The sequence below is a fragment of the Xiphophorus hellerii genome, chromosome 7 (assembly GCF_003331165.1).
Source record: "Xiphophorus hellerii strain 12219 chromosome 7, Xiphophorus_hellerii-4.1, whole genome shotgun sequence".
NCBI classification, from domain to species: Eukaryota; Metazoa; Chordata; class Actinopteri; order Cyprinodontiformes; family Poeciliidae; genus Xiphophorus; species Xiphophorus hellerii.
Window position 1 is genome coordinate 22,706,800 of NC_045678.1, and position 17,696 is coordinate 22,724,495.

General features: G+C 36.3%; 1 protein-coding gene across 1 annotated transcript; it reads left to right on the forward strand.

Moving 5' to 3' along the window:
• The first annotated feature begins 2,836 nt into the window (after positions 1–2,836).
• On the forward strand, positions 2,837–13,594 carry LOC116723670 (high-affinity choline transporter 1-like). The gene is made up of 9 exons (XM_032568739.1): positions 2,837–3,106; positions 4,047–4,302; positions 4,484–4,597; positions 6,323–6,478; positions 6,571–6,719; positions 7,545–7,688; positions 7,878–8,031; positions 9,604–9,821; positions 9,901–13,594. Exons 2-9 carry the CDS (start codon positions 4,119–4,121, stop codon positions 10,552–10,554), a joined length of 1,773 nt encoding a protein of 590 aa, XP_032424630.1. The 5' UTR covers positions 2,837–3,106; positions 4,047–4,118; the 3' UTR covers positions 10,555–13,594.
• The last annotated feature ends 4,102 nt before the right edge of the window (positions 13,595–17,696 follow it).

Genomic DNA, 17,696 nt, shown 5'->3' on the forward strand with positions numbered 1-17,696 from the left:
ATTTTTACAGCACAAATTCAAAACACTTGTCATCTAAATGCACTTTATAAATCAAAAAGTCATTTCAAACCAATCATGCAGACAGATTCAAAGTAAAGTAGAAGCATTTCAAACCGATTGTAGTTGTCCAACTAACTTATTTGAAAATATTGTTTGTAAAAGTTAAGTTTTCTGTCATTACAAGAAAATAACTTATGAGGATGTCCTCTTACAGATGTTCTTAAATTTTATTACCATTTTGTTTCCTTAAGACTTTCTAATTCTCCTAATATCCCTGTGATATTTGCAGGAACCACTAGGTGGCAATAAAGATCTACAGAGAGAGCAGTCTGTTACATCTCTGTATATGATGTAGCTTATGTTTAATTGTTGTTGATGTTTTCAGAGGTTTGTTTGTGGATATTGAATGATAATCTCTTTATGACTCCTTCTTCCTTCCTGTAACACTGTGGAAATGTTTCCGAGGTGTATTTGTGGAAAACCCTCCAATTAGAGGTGGCCTCTGTCTGACCGACTGTCAGCCGCAAAGACAGGAAATTACAGGACAAACATGTCAACAGTCGCTTAATTTGTTTCTACCTGTCAGATGAGTCTAACATAGAGAGATAACTAACAGCGAAAAAAGAAAATAAACACACCCACCCACAGAATTGTATTCACTTTTGGGGTATGGTTGTTATTGAAGTTATTTATTATAAAGATTTTACCAAGATCTTCTGTCTCTATTGAGTCATAGAGAAACTAATTAAACTAATTATAGACTAAACATGTACGTTTATCTAATAGTCTGATTTCGTGAATAAAGACAAAGTCTATCAGTGAGCAAATAAAGGTATAGTAAACGTCACAGTTTTTAACTCAAAATATGTCGAATATTCCCAGCTGGGATATTTAATCACATCTAATATAGTTTCCATGCTAAAAAAAAAAAAGAGAGAAATCTGCTAAACTGAATCATGGATGAAATAAATCAAAACTTCCTACAAAGTCTATTTTATGACTGTTATTTGATGAACTATCCATAATGCTCTATAAATTCACATTTTAACCACGTTTTCGTCTTCCTACTTGTTTATTCACATATCCTGAAACCAAACCCAGTCCAACTCACTCCACAGGACCAAACAAGAGGAAAAACTGTACATGGGCACCAAATTATTCTTTAATAATAGCGTTAAGGAATCATTTCCAACCCATATTTAAATATGGGTGGGTTGGACACCTCAGTGATGTAGCACACCTGGTAAGAGAGTGAAAGAACAACAACCAACACTTCAGCAATGCCGTTCCACAGAGAGCGTGCAAACAGGTAGAGGTCAGAGTCAGGTCAGTCATTTTATTCAGGATGTGAATTAATTAATCTTTCAATTAAATGTTCCATTTTTGACAAAGAAAGTTGAAATTTCAAGCCATCACATTGTTTAGACCAGTAAGTTTGAGAGATTGTCATCATAAAACCAGAGATTTCAAAGATGATGTCAACATCAGCGCCATGCACAGCGCCGACAAATCTGCTTAAAAATTAAAGTTAGGATCAGATGATTTAGGCTTGAAGCAGATTTAAAATCCAATTTTGTGAGATGACAAAAGGCTTTTCAACCAGCTTAAACTTTAAACATACTAACTACTGACTTCATTTGGACTGTTGATTAAAAGGTGATTGATATCTAACAGATTTCAACATTCAAACAGCCTAAACGTTACTATTTTACTGTCGGATTACACAAATCTAAATCAAACTCCACATCCAGAAAAGAGACACAAAGAACCATTTGGAGAACTATCATATTTCACTATATGTTATTTTATTTGTGTGCAGAATTTACAAGATGGTGAAAAAGACAGAAAAGGGAATGCAGCCTGTACAACATGTGGGTGAGACGGTTTGGATGAAGTTGCAACAACGTCCAGCTTCTTTGACATTTGGACTGACACAGAGGACAATAAATGTCAGCTTTACTAATGTATCATTAACAGATTTTTCTTTTGTTTTGTGCTAAAGTTAAATCAAAGAAGCAAAATGTGTTATAATGTAAATTAGCTGATAAGCTGTAATTCTTTTCCAGCAAAAATGTACTTAAACTAATTTTAGGTTGTCTTTAATCTAATAACAAAACTTGCTCTAAAGGTTTATTTTCTTAAGTAGCCAATCACTAAGGCTGACATTCTGTATCTTAAGATGATATGTTCATGACCCCTGACCTCTATAATGTCCTTTGACATGCAGAATTTCTCTTCAGACTTCCTTATCTTTATTTTAGATTTTTTTTTTATCATTATTATTATTTTAAACGTGCATGCTGTGTATTTCCTTACTTTCGACTTGCATATCTTGAGTTTTACGCAGATATCTTGACTAGACTTGAGAGTTGAGTAACTTGTGATCTCCAAATGTCTCGCTATACCAACTCTCATTAAAACCACAACTGTCTGCGGAGCTTATATTTACATTGTTGATGATTTTTGTTTTGAAGGCAGTCCTCGTGAGTTCAAATGCAGCATCAGACGGGGTTTTTTAGCAGGATTTGCTCATGTGTTGCTGCTTACTAAAGAACAAAAACATCCCAGAAGTTTAAAGTGAACTAAAAAACAAAAGTCCTCTTTGTAAAAGAATTACATGTAAGTAAAAGCATCTTCGCTAGGAGAGAAAACGCGAACCAGCGGCGCAATACCGTTAATCAGGCCTGAGATGTAACCTGGCAAAGTGAAGGTTTCAACCACTGCCAACATAATATTGGAAAGCTTTTCCGGCGAGGTTGCACGTCACGCCACTCTCTATTAGTTGCTATTTTTGTCCAGCCCTGGAAGACATTCATCCACCATCTACCCACCCTGACGGCTCCCAATAAACCCACCACTCCCATTCATCTCCATCCCTCCAACCCAGCTCCACCCTCTTCCTCCCTCCCTCGCTCCTTCTCCTCTCTGCGGATCTTACCGGGCAGCTTCGTGAGTTAAAAAAAAAAAAAACCTGCTTCGTTGAATTGGGGTTTGTGCGCCAGGGAGGAAAAAAAGTCCCGTTATTTTTACCAGGATATCTTTGTTTTTGTTCTTCTTTTCAAAAGAGTTTGTGTCATCTGTTTAAACCAATTTTTCTACCAGAAAGGTAAGAAATTCACTGTTTGCTTGTTTTGTTTATTTAGAGTATTTATGTAAGTGGAGTGTAGTGTAGCTGCATTTTGACCGTCCTGACAGATGATTTAAAGAGATCAATAACGCTTCATGGAGAAACAGTATCAGCACAAAAAGACTTAATGCGCCGTCCTGGACTGAAACTATGGATTCACCTGTTTTAGTTCCATTTTAACAAACTGCGTACATGTTGAAGTCGTCGTTTTGTGTTTGGGAACGACAACTGGGCTTTTACGCATGGAAGTAAAAATGTAACTGCTAAATTAAAAAAAAAAAGCTTATACATGCCAAAAACTACAAAGAGGAACAGTAGAGAAAGCAACAAGGCGCGCCGAATGAATACGTTTGGATTCATCCTTTGTTTTCCTGACTTTTAAACTTGTAAATTGATAAAAAGCTTTTTAGGCGCAAGGAATAAAGATGTTCATATTTTCTTTTTTGTTGGTGTCCTTCAGGGAACTGTAGCCCCCGCAACCACTGCAAATGGTACCCATATTTTAAACGAGACTATACGCGTTTTCATTCTGAAATGCTTGAGAATTTGATCATTTTTCCCTTTGCAACCAGAAAATTGCTGAAATTAGGCAAAATTATGTACTTGGTAGTTTTTGTTGGGAAAATTCTTTTTATAATAAATAACTACTTCAATCTATAAAGCTGTTAAAACAGGTTTTTCCATATAAAGGGGTTATGCGTAAAATAAATACGCTTTTCTTCCAATACTTTAACCGCGCAAAGTCATTATAATGAGGAGGTTGCGAATTAAACTACAATGCGCAAATAGTTTCGGCCAGTTCGGACTTGGGCTTCTGCATATATTTTGTTTTTATTATAACATTCAATCAGGTTTGTCTTATTGTGATCAAAAGATCAAAACAAAGAAAATGAATTCATTTCTTTCTGTTTCCTTTTAGTTTCCTCTATGAGCTTCCAGTCCGTCCCCAGTAGCACTTGATCCCGGTGGGAAGCTGAAGAGGAGAAAAAAAATGACGATTCACGTCGAGGGTCTCGTGGCCATCGTCCTCTTCTATGTCCTGATTCTGTTCGTGGGGATCTGGGCCGCGTGGAAGAACAAGAACTCTGGAGTCGGTGAAAGCGGAGACCGCAGCGAGAGTATTATGGTCGGGGGCAGAGACATTGGGCTGTTCGTGGGGGGATTCACGATGACCGGTGAGGTGAAGGGCTATGACGCCGATTCATTTGTTCACGTGTGCCTGTTTTGTCCAAATAGTCCGTATTTTACGCACGGACCTAAACGGAAAGGCCACGAATATTCCTTGGCTCTAAAAGTCTAAAATGCAAAAAAGAAAGTGTCTTAAAAATATATATTTTCTTTTTTTTTCTTCCTCAGCCACCTGGGTGGGTGGGGGATATATAAATGGAACAGCAGAGTATGTCTACCTGCCAGACTACGGCCTGGCCTGGGCTCAGGCACCCTTTGGTTACGCTCTCAGCTTGGTATTAGGTGAGAATCATTGTTGTAGATTATAGTTTTGCTTTATTTTGAGCCACGTAAAAGGAACAGATGCACATACCTTAAGTAGGTAAAAAAGGAATAAAAAAAATATATACGTCCTCTTATACACAAATATACAGTAATATGTACAGTACAGACCAAAAGTTTGGACACACCTTTTAATTCAATGAGTTTCCTTTATTTTCATGACTATTGACATTGTAGATTCACACTGAAGGCATCAAAACTATGAATAACACATGTGGAAATATGCACTAAACAAAAAAGTGTAAAACAACTGAAAATACCCCTTATATTCTAGTTTCTTCAAAGTAGCAACCTTTTGCTGTGATTACTGCTTTGCACACACTCTGCATTTTCTTGATGAGCTTCAAGAGGTAGTCACCTGGAATGGTTTTCACTTCATAGGTGTGCCCTGTCAGGTTAATAAGTGGGATTTCTTGCCTTATAAATAGTCATGAAAATAAAGAAAACCCATTGAATTAGAAGGTGTGTCCAAACTTTTGGTCTGTACTGTATTCAGTAAGGACAAGACATTGTCTGAGTCATACAATTTATGTTTAATATAACAGCATATAACAATATGTAGCAGCTCCCCAGCACTTGAATTACTCAGCCAGTCTCGACGGGTGAATTTAGCGTTTAATTTTCTTTGATGAAGATCCACCATGATCATCACAGTCACTTCAGTCACCGTGAAAACTAAAACATGTACAAATATTAGAATACAAAACATAAACTTACAATACAAACAACAAAACAAAATGTACCTCGCTGCTTTCACTGGGGAACACTAAGTGTTGATTTCGTTGTGCCAAACACATCTTGACAGTTCAAGTCAATCCTTGGCACAATGATTCTACCAGCTATTATAGGGCCTGACCTCATTAGCTACGGCAGCCCGTGAGGTACATACAAAACCCCCCAAAACATTACAAAGTGCAAATACCATTAAACAAAACAAAATATAAACCACCAACAATGCTAATCAAAACAGAAAAACATCCATAAACAATCTGCGACATTCTTAATTTAGAAAATTCACTTTGAATAATTTACTCTAAATAGTTTACAAATTAAAATAATTCAGACAATTTATTTTAAAAAGCTCACTATCCATTACACAATGCTTTATTTAATTGTAAACAAGAACGCATTTCGCTCATAAAAAGAGTGAAAAGATATTTACTCCTCTCCCTATATTCACATGTATAAATTGTATAAAGTTTCACTCGCATGTCTTGTGCATTCTTATAATGGTATCTGAAAAGAAAAACATAAAAAAAGTTTCTTCATAGTTGCTGTGTCAGATTAGCTTGGCCATTGCCTTTCTAGAAAAAAAAGTTCTGGTTTCCGCACAGTGTGGGCTCTCTCCTTATTTTTACTCCTAAAAGTGTTTTTTTCCAAAAAGTTACTAAAGTAAATGTAATTGAGTAAATGTAACCAGTTACTACCCATCTCTGAGTACAAGGGGCTGGTTTTTACCAAGCTAGTGTCAACACTACAATACTCTATCAACACTGCAATTTTTGAAGTGACTATAAAACCAACAGTTCCTTTGTGACAGTACATATTCCCCACTCTGTAACTCCACTCTGTGTTGCATCTTATCGTCTAACTTAGGAGACTCTGGATGCTGTGATAGTGCATGATATAGTAAACACACCACATCTGAATATTATTTGCCCAAACTGAATTTCTGACATCCCTCAGGTGGGCTTTTCTTTGCTAAACCAATGCGATCACGTGGCTACGTCACGATGCTGGACCCTTTCCAGCAGCTCTATGGAAAACGGATGGGGGGACTGCTTTTCATTCCTGCCCTCATGGGAGAAATCTTCTGGTCTGCTGCCATCCTGTCTGCCCTGGGTGGGTTTAATCTGCTCTTTAATTTGCCTTCCTGCAAATTTGAGATTTTTAATTTTTACTTGACTCTGAATGGTTGTACTGCCATCATGCAGGTGCCACTCTGAGTGTGATTGTGGACATAAACATCAACATGTCTGTGGTGATCTCAGCGCTCATAGCCATCTTTTACACGCTCGTTGGAGGACTCTACTCCGTCGCATACACAGATGTGGTCCAGCTGTTCTGCATCTTTTTGGGCTTGGTGAGTTGTAAATTAATATTTATCACAAATCAGGGATTAACTCTGAAGTGACGAATATGTTCAGGAGACTAAGTTCAGATGAAATAAAAAAAACTTTAAAATCTTACATCATATAGTGTTGAATTACTTTGCAGAACACCATCTTAATAGCTATAATGCCAAACTTGTAGTTTTCATGATTTTTGTCTTCATGATGCTGTATGTTCGCTGATCTTGTGTACTGGTGAACTCTTTCTACTAAATTGGTGACTACAAAAGGCAACTTTTCTCATTTTTATTTGTGAAACATTTTGAAAACTACATCTCTGGAAAAAAAAATTAAGAGACCACTTTAAATGATCAGTTTCTCTGATTTTACTTTTTATAAGTTTCTGTTTGAGTAAAATGAGCATTGTTCTGTTATTCTATGAACTACTGACAACATGTCTCTGAAATTCCAAGCAAAAATTTAGTATTTATTTGCAGAAAACGAGAAATGCTGAAAATAGCAAAAAAAATTGCAGTGCTTTCAGACCTCAAATAATGCAAAGAAAACAACAATACTAATGTTTTAACTCAGGAAGAGTTCAGAAATCAATATTTGGTGGATTAACCAGGAGGTTTTCAATGCAGTGGGCTTTAATTTTTTCTGGAGCTGTATATATTTTTGTCCTTCCATCCATGCATTAGTTTGTGTTCATCTGTTACATAAAAACCCAGTAAAGTACCAAGAAGTCTATAGTTGTTGTAACCCAACATTAAGTTAAAGGGCATGCATAATTCAGCACGGCCATCGTGTACATGATGTTCTAACATTTGTATCCTGATTTTTCTAATCTTCATCAGTGGATCAGTGTGCCTTTTGCCCTTTCCAATCCTGCCGTGTCAGACATCGGGGTTTCAGCCAAGGAAGCAATCCATCAGTCACCCTGGCTGGGCAAGATCAGGCCTGAAGACAACTGGCTCTGGGCCGACAACTTCTTTCTGCTGGTAAGCTAGAGCTTTTATGAGGGAATCCATCATTAAACACTGCAACGCTTATAAAGAACATTTGAGTCATGGAGAGAGATCCGTCTTGAAGGGAGTGCATTTGTTTCAGGCTCTGACGTGAGTTATTTAGACTGCCAAATGTGACGCGTTGGTGTGAAGGCTGTTTTTACGTTGTGTTTCCATTCCTAGATGTTGGGAGGGATTCCCTGGCAGGTCTACTTTCAGCGGGTTCTTTCTGCCTCTTCAGCGACCTACGCTCAAGTTCTCTCCTTCCTCGCCGCCTTCGGCTGCCTTGTCATGGCCGTCCCGTCCGTCCTCATAGGAGCCATTGGGGCTTCCACGGGTAAATTCACACACACTCATTGTCTCGGAGTAGAAGGTGGACAAATATATTTGGGTATAAACTGACTTAATCAGAAGTATGTCATGAGTTGTGTTTTTTGTACAAAAACTTTGTCGATATTCCGCGAATGTTGAAAAATCAGAGGTAGGTAGAGTACCCAAAAATTTTACTCAATTATACTTGAGTAAAAATACATCAAAGTATTTTTACTCAAGTAAAAGTAAAAAGTACCCATCCAAGAAATCACTCAAGTAAGAGTAAAAACGTATTTGGTAAAATAGTCTACAGATGTAATGAAATTATCAAATATTTAAAAATTACATTATCAGATGGACCAAAATATAAAGTTAAGTGGAGATTTTGGTATTTTAAGAACCAAAATGACAGTAAGTCATATAAGTAACAAAATCGGGTAAAAGAAAAATTTTCCAAATCAGTTTCTTTCAAAAAAACGTATGAAACTTTAACATAAACTGCAGGTGAGTGTCTGTGTCTGGTGAATTTTTGATTAAAAAAATATTTGTTTTTCTTTCAGCGGGTAGAGAATCCAGAAATTTTACTCAAGTAAGAATAGCGACACTTCATAAAAGAATTACTATAGTAAAAGTAAAAAGTCCAGCGTTATAAGAATATTCCTAAAAGCATTTTTTTTAAAAGTTACTCATGTAAATGAGTAAATGTAACTAGTTACTACTCAACCCTGAATATAATTGGTGTATTTTTTTCAAATGTCAAAAATACACAATTTTGCCATTTCCATTATTAAAAAAAAGGATTTCAAGAAGAAATTGTGTCTGCTGAATGGATTACTCAGAGTTTTGTGTGTATTTACATCAATCAGACGTTGATCCACAGATCTTCCTCACACAGAACTCATGTAAATCAAGGCTGTAATGAAACATCACCGGTCCATGACTCTGATCCTTTATTAAAATAAGAAAGTGTGATCAAAGCCTGTTTGGGTTGTTGACATCCCAACAGGTTTCCGTTTCATACGGCGTCTGGGGGGGTAACCAGAAGAGAGCCGTCAGAGCGTGCAGATTTATTGAATATTACATCTGAAGAAGAGCTAATTATTTTGGTTCTTCTGAAGATTGTTCATGTATAACCGCTGTTAAACAGTGGCTGCTTATGAGTGTCCAGGGATTGGAGGGAAAAACAGAGATCATGAAGCAAAAGGAAAGTGACGGAAAGTTGAAAATCTTTCTTTCACTGCTAAAGAAAGGTGTCCATTATTAGTGAAATTACCATCATTTTATGTTGATTTACCATTTTTACTAAAGAAATGTGCAGTTCTTTTAGCATTGTTTTTTTTCCTGTTACTCAGATTTCTTGTTCTTTTTTTTTTACCCAGCCAAACAGAGTAGAACTGATAATCTCTGCTGTATTTTCACCCACCGAAAAGTCCAAGCTCTTTTGTTTGTCTGCAGCTAAAATGCGTGCAACAACAGGGAGGCTCATAATCAGATTTAATGGTGAAACATTTTGTCTTAAAAGCAAATGGACCAGAACAGAAATCAAAAACCTTCGAAGATTAAACCTGAAGTGCTTTTTCAAAAACTTATTTTCCAGACTGGAATCAAACGACTTATGGTTCCGTCGCTCCGAAGGACAAGGATGAGTCTGACATGATCCTTCCCATAGTGCTTCAGCACCTCTGCCCGCCCTACATCTCCTTCTTCGGACTGGGAGCGGTGTCGGCAGCGGTGATGTCATCAGCAGACTCATCCATACTGTCAGCCAGCTCCATGTTTGCCAGGAACATTTATCAACAAGCCTTTCGGCAGATGGTAAGAGCACCAAAAGTTATTAAAGCCAGTAATAAATCAACGTTTTATTAAAAAGCAGTCCCTCTCCTTTCTCTTCCAGGCTTCGGATTCTGAGATCGTTTGGGTGATGCGCATCACCATCTTTGTGTTTGGAGCTCTCGCCACAGCTATGGCGCTTTTAACTGGATCTGTATATGGCCTTTGGTATTTAAGCTCCGACCTTGTCTACGTCATCATCTTCCCCCAACTTCTCAGTGTGTTGTTCGTCAAAGGTACCAACACATACGGCTCCGTGGCAGCGTATATCTTTGGACTCTTGCTGCGCATTGGTGGAGGGGAGCCTTACCTAAAACTGCCTCCGTTCATCTATTACCCCGGATGGGTGACGGTGGAGAAGGTTCACCACATCAGCGGAGACATAGAGTACTTCGTCCAGCAGCGGTTCCCCTTCAAGTCTGTGTCCATGGTGGCGTCTTTCCTAGCAAACGTGGTCTTCTCCTACCTGACAAAGTACTTATTCGAAAGCGGCATGCTGTCTCACAAGTACGACTTCCTGGACGCGGTCGTGTCCAAGCATAGCAAAGAGATCATGGACAAGGCCACGCTGGTAAGCAATCACGATAACATTATTCTTTCAGAGATGGCTCCGGTCAGGCAAGCCCTCGGTGCTACGCTTGCTGGGACCTTCACCAACACCGAGGCCCTGAGCGACGATGGCGAGTCGAGTCCGGAGTCCTATCACAGCGAGAACTAGACGGCAAAACGCACAAAGAAAACTTGAACCGAGGAATGTGAAAGGGGAAGAGAGAATCAGTTGGCGTCCTTCAGGAAACTTGTTACTGCCACACTGTGAGCCAGATCAGCAGAAACGCTCTGCGGCTTCCAAGTGACTCCACAAGTTATGTCGGCGAATCGGTGCCTCCTCCGTTTGTTCCTATTTCCTCTCTAGAATCTCATCTCTGACTCTATATTGTACAAAGCTCACAATTGTTTTAGTTTTTCTGACCATGGCTCTGTGAATTTACAACTGTTTTAGTTTAACTGCTGCTACTGTGGTGGAGCGATAAAGGGAAATTGTTTTTCAAGGTTGCTGGTCTTGAAAAATGTACATTAGAACTAAGAAGCAGCATTAATGTCTGGTTGTCTTAGCTCAGGTTACATGTGTTGATGCACATACAGTGCCTTGCAAAATTAGTAATTCCCCTTAAACTTTTGTTAAATATCAGTGTATCTTGTTAGGAGTTTATATGATAGACTCACATAAAGTTGGATCTTTAGCTGTTGCAGCTGCACGTCGTTCAGGGTAATTTTTGGCATTATTCTTTGCTAAATCACTGGTTCTGCCCAGATTAAATAGAGAGCATCTGTAAACATCAGGTTTTTTTTATTTGACCTGCAGATTTAGGTCTGGACTTTGGTTGTGCCATTTGAACACATGAATATATTTTATCTGCATTCAGTCTACCATGCTTTACTTTTAATAATCCATTTTTTTTTCTTGCCACTCACGTTGACAGAATTACGACGGAGTATGAAAGCCACGCTAAGAAAATTACGACAATAAAATTGTACAGGAAGAAAAGCATAATATTATGAGAATAAAGTCTTAATGTTACTGCTTTTTTCCTTCAATGCTATGATTTTCTTTTCGAAATACTATGACTTTATTCTGGTGATAGGAAGTTATTCTCATATTACTTCAACTTTATTCTCATAATTGTATGTCTTTATTCTCGTACAATTATTTTTGTATTTTTTCTTATTAAGGCTCTCATACTTTGTCGTACAGAATAGATGGATTTATAATGGAATAATATTACACAAAAGTGGACTACTTACTCATTTGGTAACTTTTAATGACATTGGGTTGCACTTGATTTTATTTAGGGGTGTCAGAATACAAATGCGTACCAGGCATTTCAGATTTGTATTTATACAAAATAAATTAAAAACCACATATCATTTCCCTTCTTTTCATAATTATGCACTACATTTTGGTCTATCATATTCAATCCTAATGAAATACAACATGATTTGTGGTTGGATCACATAAAATGTCAAAGGCTCAAGGGATATGAACCGCTCTCCAAGGCACTGTAGGTATGCCTGTGAACAAAGCAGCTTTAAGTGACTGATCCATGATGGTTTTGTTGAGTAGTGTTAAGTTTGCATAGAAACTTTATCAACAGAGCAATAATATTTTAAGAATCTTAGTTTTATTTTCAGCCTTTTGCTGCTAAACCACTGAATATATAGAGATGTGAGCTCAACAGTAGATGTATTTATTGTTTTTAATCTGGTTTTTAGACTATCCAACCATCAGACTGGTGCAAAGTACTATTATACCCATTCAGCTTTTAAGTGTCACAGAAACTAAATCATTCCAGTAACTGTGGCGTCTGACGCTAGCTTTGGGCAACACGCTTAGCATTGAGATGCTATTTTCGGCTTGTACCGTTTTAGTAATTATCCAACTCCTTTTTGCTTCAAACCAATAATTTGTTTTTGTTCTTTTAACAGAGTCCACTAAATTGTTTTAGAAGGAAAAATTAATAGCCAGTGGGCCAAGAACAGCGGATTTTCTTGTCCATTGCTGTTAACGGACGACGCTTGTGCGTCAGATTCAAGGGCGTACCAGAAACACAACACAAAGGTTCCGGCTTGGGACTTGTTAAGAAAACAAAATGCGATTAATTGTATTAAAATGTTTTAGCACATTCAAATCTATTTAATTTATTAATCAAAATTAACACATTCAAATCTTGGCTTCAATAAACTACTGTCATTCAAATCTTCATTTGTTTTAGTGACCCTGTCAGTATATAGATGAATGGCATTTCTGTTTTGGAGTCTTTATTATGATCATGTATGTTGATTTTCCCCTAACAGCTAATGAAAACACAACACTGAATATGAGGATAAAATTATCAGATCAAACAAAAAATATGTTTAATAAAGAAATGTGGGGTTAATGAAAGAAATGTTTAATTTCTGCTTCTTTTCAAATGGAACTAAGCTCATCGGAGCACAAATGTTCAAAATTATTTTATACATAAATTTGAATATGTGCTGTTATGAAGCACACTGTGGATTACTAATTATTCAGCAACATCCCACTCTGATTTCTTATAAAGTTTTAAATTTGATCACTGCCAGGTATATGACTCTTACTGCAACTTTCCCTTTTTAAGATATAGTCAATTGATCGAGATTAAACTTCACAGACAAATATCTGAGCATGTTGGAGACAACTCTGCTGACTACACCAAACTCCTAAGTTTTGTCTTTTTACATGTTTATGGAAAACATGTCAGGATAAGGTTCACTTGCACTTGCTTACTTGTTTTTTTCTTTTAAGCATACTCTTGAGTCTATGGTTAATATGTGGTTATTTAACTGAACAAATTTTCAATGTAAAAGGAGGTTGAATTGAGGAAAATGTTAAATATTGATCACTGCAGTTTTAACATGTTCAGATATTTTGAATTTCATCACTCTGGCATAGAAATATCTGCTGATCGAACATAAATCATTGTCCTAGCTGGTAAAAGAAAAAAGTTCTTGTCTGTCTTGATATGTTGCTATCAAATCTCTTGGTGTGTGTTGTGGCAGCCGGTCCTGTCGTGTGTTTATGTTGGTGTCTTGTAAGATTCTGCTGTGCAATTGACATAGGACAGGCCTGCTCATTTTCCATTAAAACAGAATTGAGATCGAAAAAAGGGGGAGTAAATTTCTGTAAAAAAAAACCTCAAAATTTTGGAGATAAATGTCAGAAATTTTCTTTAAAAAAAATTCTGAGTTTTTCTGAGTTTCAAAAGTTGAACATTTGCTAGAAAAAAGCTCAGAAAAGTTCAGATTTTTTAGTTTCAAAAATTAAAAATGTTAAATTTTTTGAAATTTTCTTAGACTCAAAATTCAAAAATGTTTAATTTTTGTAATTCAGAAACTTTCACATATTTTCTAGAAAAGTTCTTAGAATCCTCTCAAAGTTTAATGTTTTTGGCAGAAATTTTCTTCTCCTTCTTTCCATCTGCACTGGCCCTCCATTTATCTTCCTACCTATCAACTCTGACTCTGCAAGTGACAACCTAACCCCACAGCCTGATACTGCCACCACCATGTTTAGCTGTGGGGATGGCACTTTTTAGGGTTTTGTGCGTGGCATTTTTCCATTTTAAACAGGGGAATCAGAGCTTAATGAAACTGTATAATCATACTTTTTCAGATTTTTATTTATAGAAAAAATGTAAGTCACTCACTATTTTCTTTCAACTGTTAAAGTAAGACTTACTAAAGTAAGAGTGTGAACTTAAAATCCTAATAAAATACTATAAAGTTTGTGAAAAATTGGAAAAGTTCAACAGGTTGTTTAGCAAGGCAATGTAAACAATATTTTGGTTATGCAGAGTTTTGAATTTCTATTACTAGATAGCCATTGCGTCTCTCTTCATCTGAGTGCTCCGTAAAAATGAAATTTTAATCATTTTTTCCTTTATTTGAAGTGGGAAAGAATATTAAATCACATTAGCAAACAAATGTTTGAAAAACATAAAAACACATACTAAAATAACATTTTAAGATGATCAGCACAGCATAACATCTAGCTCATGATCTGCAGACCTAAAATTCCCGTCAGTGTGTTCTTGACACATCCTGGAGCTATATTGACTCCTCAGTCACTGCAGGTTCACAGAGACAGGAAATGATTGCTCCCCCAGGACAGTGGTAGTATTACCGGTCATTATTGATCCAGCACCAAGTGGAATATCAGTCAGGACATTTGATTTATACCACAAAGATCAGCAGAATGAAGTACAATACAGTAATACAGAAACTGTTCTTTTTACAGGTTAAATATATTACATTACATCCTATTATCAGCTCTCACATGAACACACACTCATATTTTTAAGAAAATTAAGTTTGTCTTTAATAGTACACTTTGGCGTTGTTATGCTAAGCTCTTTTTAAGCACTATTACAATTTATGGGTATCTTTTTTAGTCTTTACCTCACCTAAGTTCAAATGTAAGTGAAAAAAATATACTTTGGAAATTATTATTTTTATTAAATTATTAAATTATTCTGTATTTTTGCTAGATAAAACTTTTAAACAGTAATTGACTTGACTTTGTTACAGATTAGAATAAAGGTTGATTATAAAGATAATCTAAATATTCTTGAGTGACATAAAATCCACACAATATTGGAAAATAATAATATTTCTGATGTTAGCCCAACTTGGCTTTTAGCCTGTTAGCCATAACACTTTGTGCATTTCTTCCAAATTTGTTTAGATTTGAAAATTCAGCTAACATTACTCTATTTGGCTTCATCTGTAAAGACAATATTCACTTTTCAAGGTCTTTCTAAACTCTACTATGAGATTTTGTTGGCCTTGTCTGACAATTAATCATTTTAAGCGTTTTGAACATATTAAGTTTTTTTTAAAGATGTTTTTTTGTCTTAAGCCATAGAGACACCTGTTGGAGAGCTTTAGGAAATGTTTGTTTTTGGTTGTTGGTGCAGGGACTGAACATATACTTCCAGTGAAGTCTACAGTCTTTCTTAGCCCAGATAATCAAGGTACAAACCAACCAACTCTATAGTCATGTTTTTATGCGTCAGCTTTTGCTGGAGGTAGATTTGGGAAAATACACTAAACAGCTTTTAAATACCATGAATAATGACTTTATAATGAGCTATTGAAGTTTTAAATGTTATCCAATTGCTAACTTTTAGCCGCGACGAATGTAATGTGGCAGTTTGAAGCTATGAAGTTTACCAGAAATTGCTAGCGGCGTAAACAACCATCCTCCACTGCGAAGCGAGAGGTGCAGAGCCGAACAAGATGGCTGTCATTGCTAATTCAATATTTGGAAGCAGATTGAATGTCTTCCTTCACTTCCTCTACTTAAAACCCAGTTTATGCAGGATACAATTCTAAAACAGAGCAAAAAATCAACACCATCATTCACAACTTCTTCTGTTCGCTGATTGGCCCAGTTGAAATTCAGCTGCAGAAATTGAGCTCAATGGGAGAAACTTCAAACGGAGCAGTGAAGGGAGATGAGAATCAAACAGAGTTGCGTAGGAAGGCGATGGCCAGGCTACAACAATATGTCTAAACTGAATAAGAGCTGTAAGAAATCTCAAATTTAGCTTTTGTAGACAATCAAAATTACATGTTTTGTTTGGGTCAACTTTTCCATCGATGTAAAGCCTTTTAATCTTAAAAGGAGAGTTTTCCACCTTCATATCTGTAGCTGAGTTTTCATTACAAATGTGCATAAAGCTTTGACAATGTCAAAAAAAGACAATTTTCCAATTGTAGTGTTTCTATTAAATAAGAAACGCAATTAAAATCACAAATGAATATGTTTGTTCAGGCAATAACAAGCCCCACCATGATCCTCAAACTCCTTCCTGTCGTCTTTTTCTTCGTATTTTGCGCCAGAGGCAACATCCAGATGTTGATCATGTGACTTGTGTGATGTGAAAAAAGTGTTTCCATTGCAGTTTTACAAAATAAAAAACAACCTCATCCAAGAGCCAAAACAGGTTTTTTCAAAATTGGTGAGTTTCCATTTAGCAAATTTACTATCAAAACGTCAAATTGTGCAATTATTTAGTCAATGGAAATGCATCTACTGTCAATAATTCTTCTTCCTCACATTGGTCACACCAAAGCAGCACCCAGAAGAATTATAAAAGATGAATACATTTCTGCTCTGAAAAGGCTAAAAGCAATAAGACGGACATATTTTGTCTTGTACATACTCCCTTCAACACAATAAAGCCCATTTACTTACTGTTGATTTCCCACCCAAATTACTCTGCATTAACTCTTTTTAACACGGAGTGAAAATGAGTTCTTGATCGCCAAGCAGATGTAATTGTAAATGTGTGACGTCAACTTTTCCTGCTTCATTACAGTTTCAGAATTGCCGATACGTCACTGAAACAGCAGCACCTTTATTTATGACTTCTTGCTTTGTAAAGTGTCAGGCTATTGTTTTGCACTTTGTTGTGAATGTTGTTGTTCGTATTGGCTCAGTGTGCCATTCATGTACAAACATGCATGCAGATGCACATAAAATAATCTGTGTCATCACCTGGACTGACACGTTGTAGCTCCATGTTGTTAAAAAGAATACTGGTAATAATTAACGGTGTATTTTTGTGTGATAAATGTATATACATATATAAAATACAAGAACAAACTGGTTTACTTTAAATGCAGCACTGAAGAAGATGTTTCTCTATTTATTTATTTATTTATTCATCCAGTGTCTATAAGAGTACAGTTGTAAATGTGAGGTTGAATAAATTATATTAATTTAGCACAGTTTTGGTTTGAGTTCCTTTTTTTTTTTTAACTTATACCTGCTAAAAAATATGCATGCTGCAATCTGTGTTTGGCATATAAATGTGTTCAAATGAGTGAAATTCTTTAGGTAGGAGAAAATAATTTTATTAAGAGGAAAACCTTCAGAAGCATTCAGAGAGTCAGTCTTGGGGAAAAGAAAGTTTCCATGAAACAATCCTTGGTTAAGTCTTGATATTCGCACAGGATTTATAAGGAAAAGAAGAAGCTGGGTGCTGCTATTCAAACGTCTTTGGTTTATTTATCCTTAGTGAAAATGCACTACCCTGCGGTGTTTACATTTTGGGTTTCATTTATGTTTTTGTTCCATTATTATTGCACAACAGGTCTTGCCATATTCTGTTATTGCCTTAAAGGTCTTCTTGTATTTTACATTCATTTGTATTTTCTCTATTTATTCCTGGTTTTTGTTCTTTGTGTGTTTGGACTTTTTCTTTTTTCTTTAGTGTTATTTTTCTCACTTGATTTGTAATTTTTTTGAGTTTGCCTCTGTGTGTTTGTTATTCATCT

What these genes read in the sequence shown, in the direction of transcription:
- LOC116723670 (XM_032568739.1), top strand. Translation starts at nt 4,119, where the DNA reads ATGACGATTCACGTCGAGGGTCTCGTGGCCATCGTCCTCTTCTATGTC. An exon ending in TCTGCATCTTTTTGGGCTTG is followed by an intron (nt 6,720 to 7,544) that starts GTGAGTTGTAAA and finishes AATCTTCATCAG; the next exon opens with TGGATCAGTGTGCCTTTTGC. An exon ending in CCGACAACTTCTTTCTGCTG is followed by an intron (nt 7,689 to 7,877) that starts GTAAGCTAGAGC and finishes TTCCATTCCTAG; the next exon opens with ATGTTGGGAGGGATTCCCTG.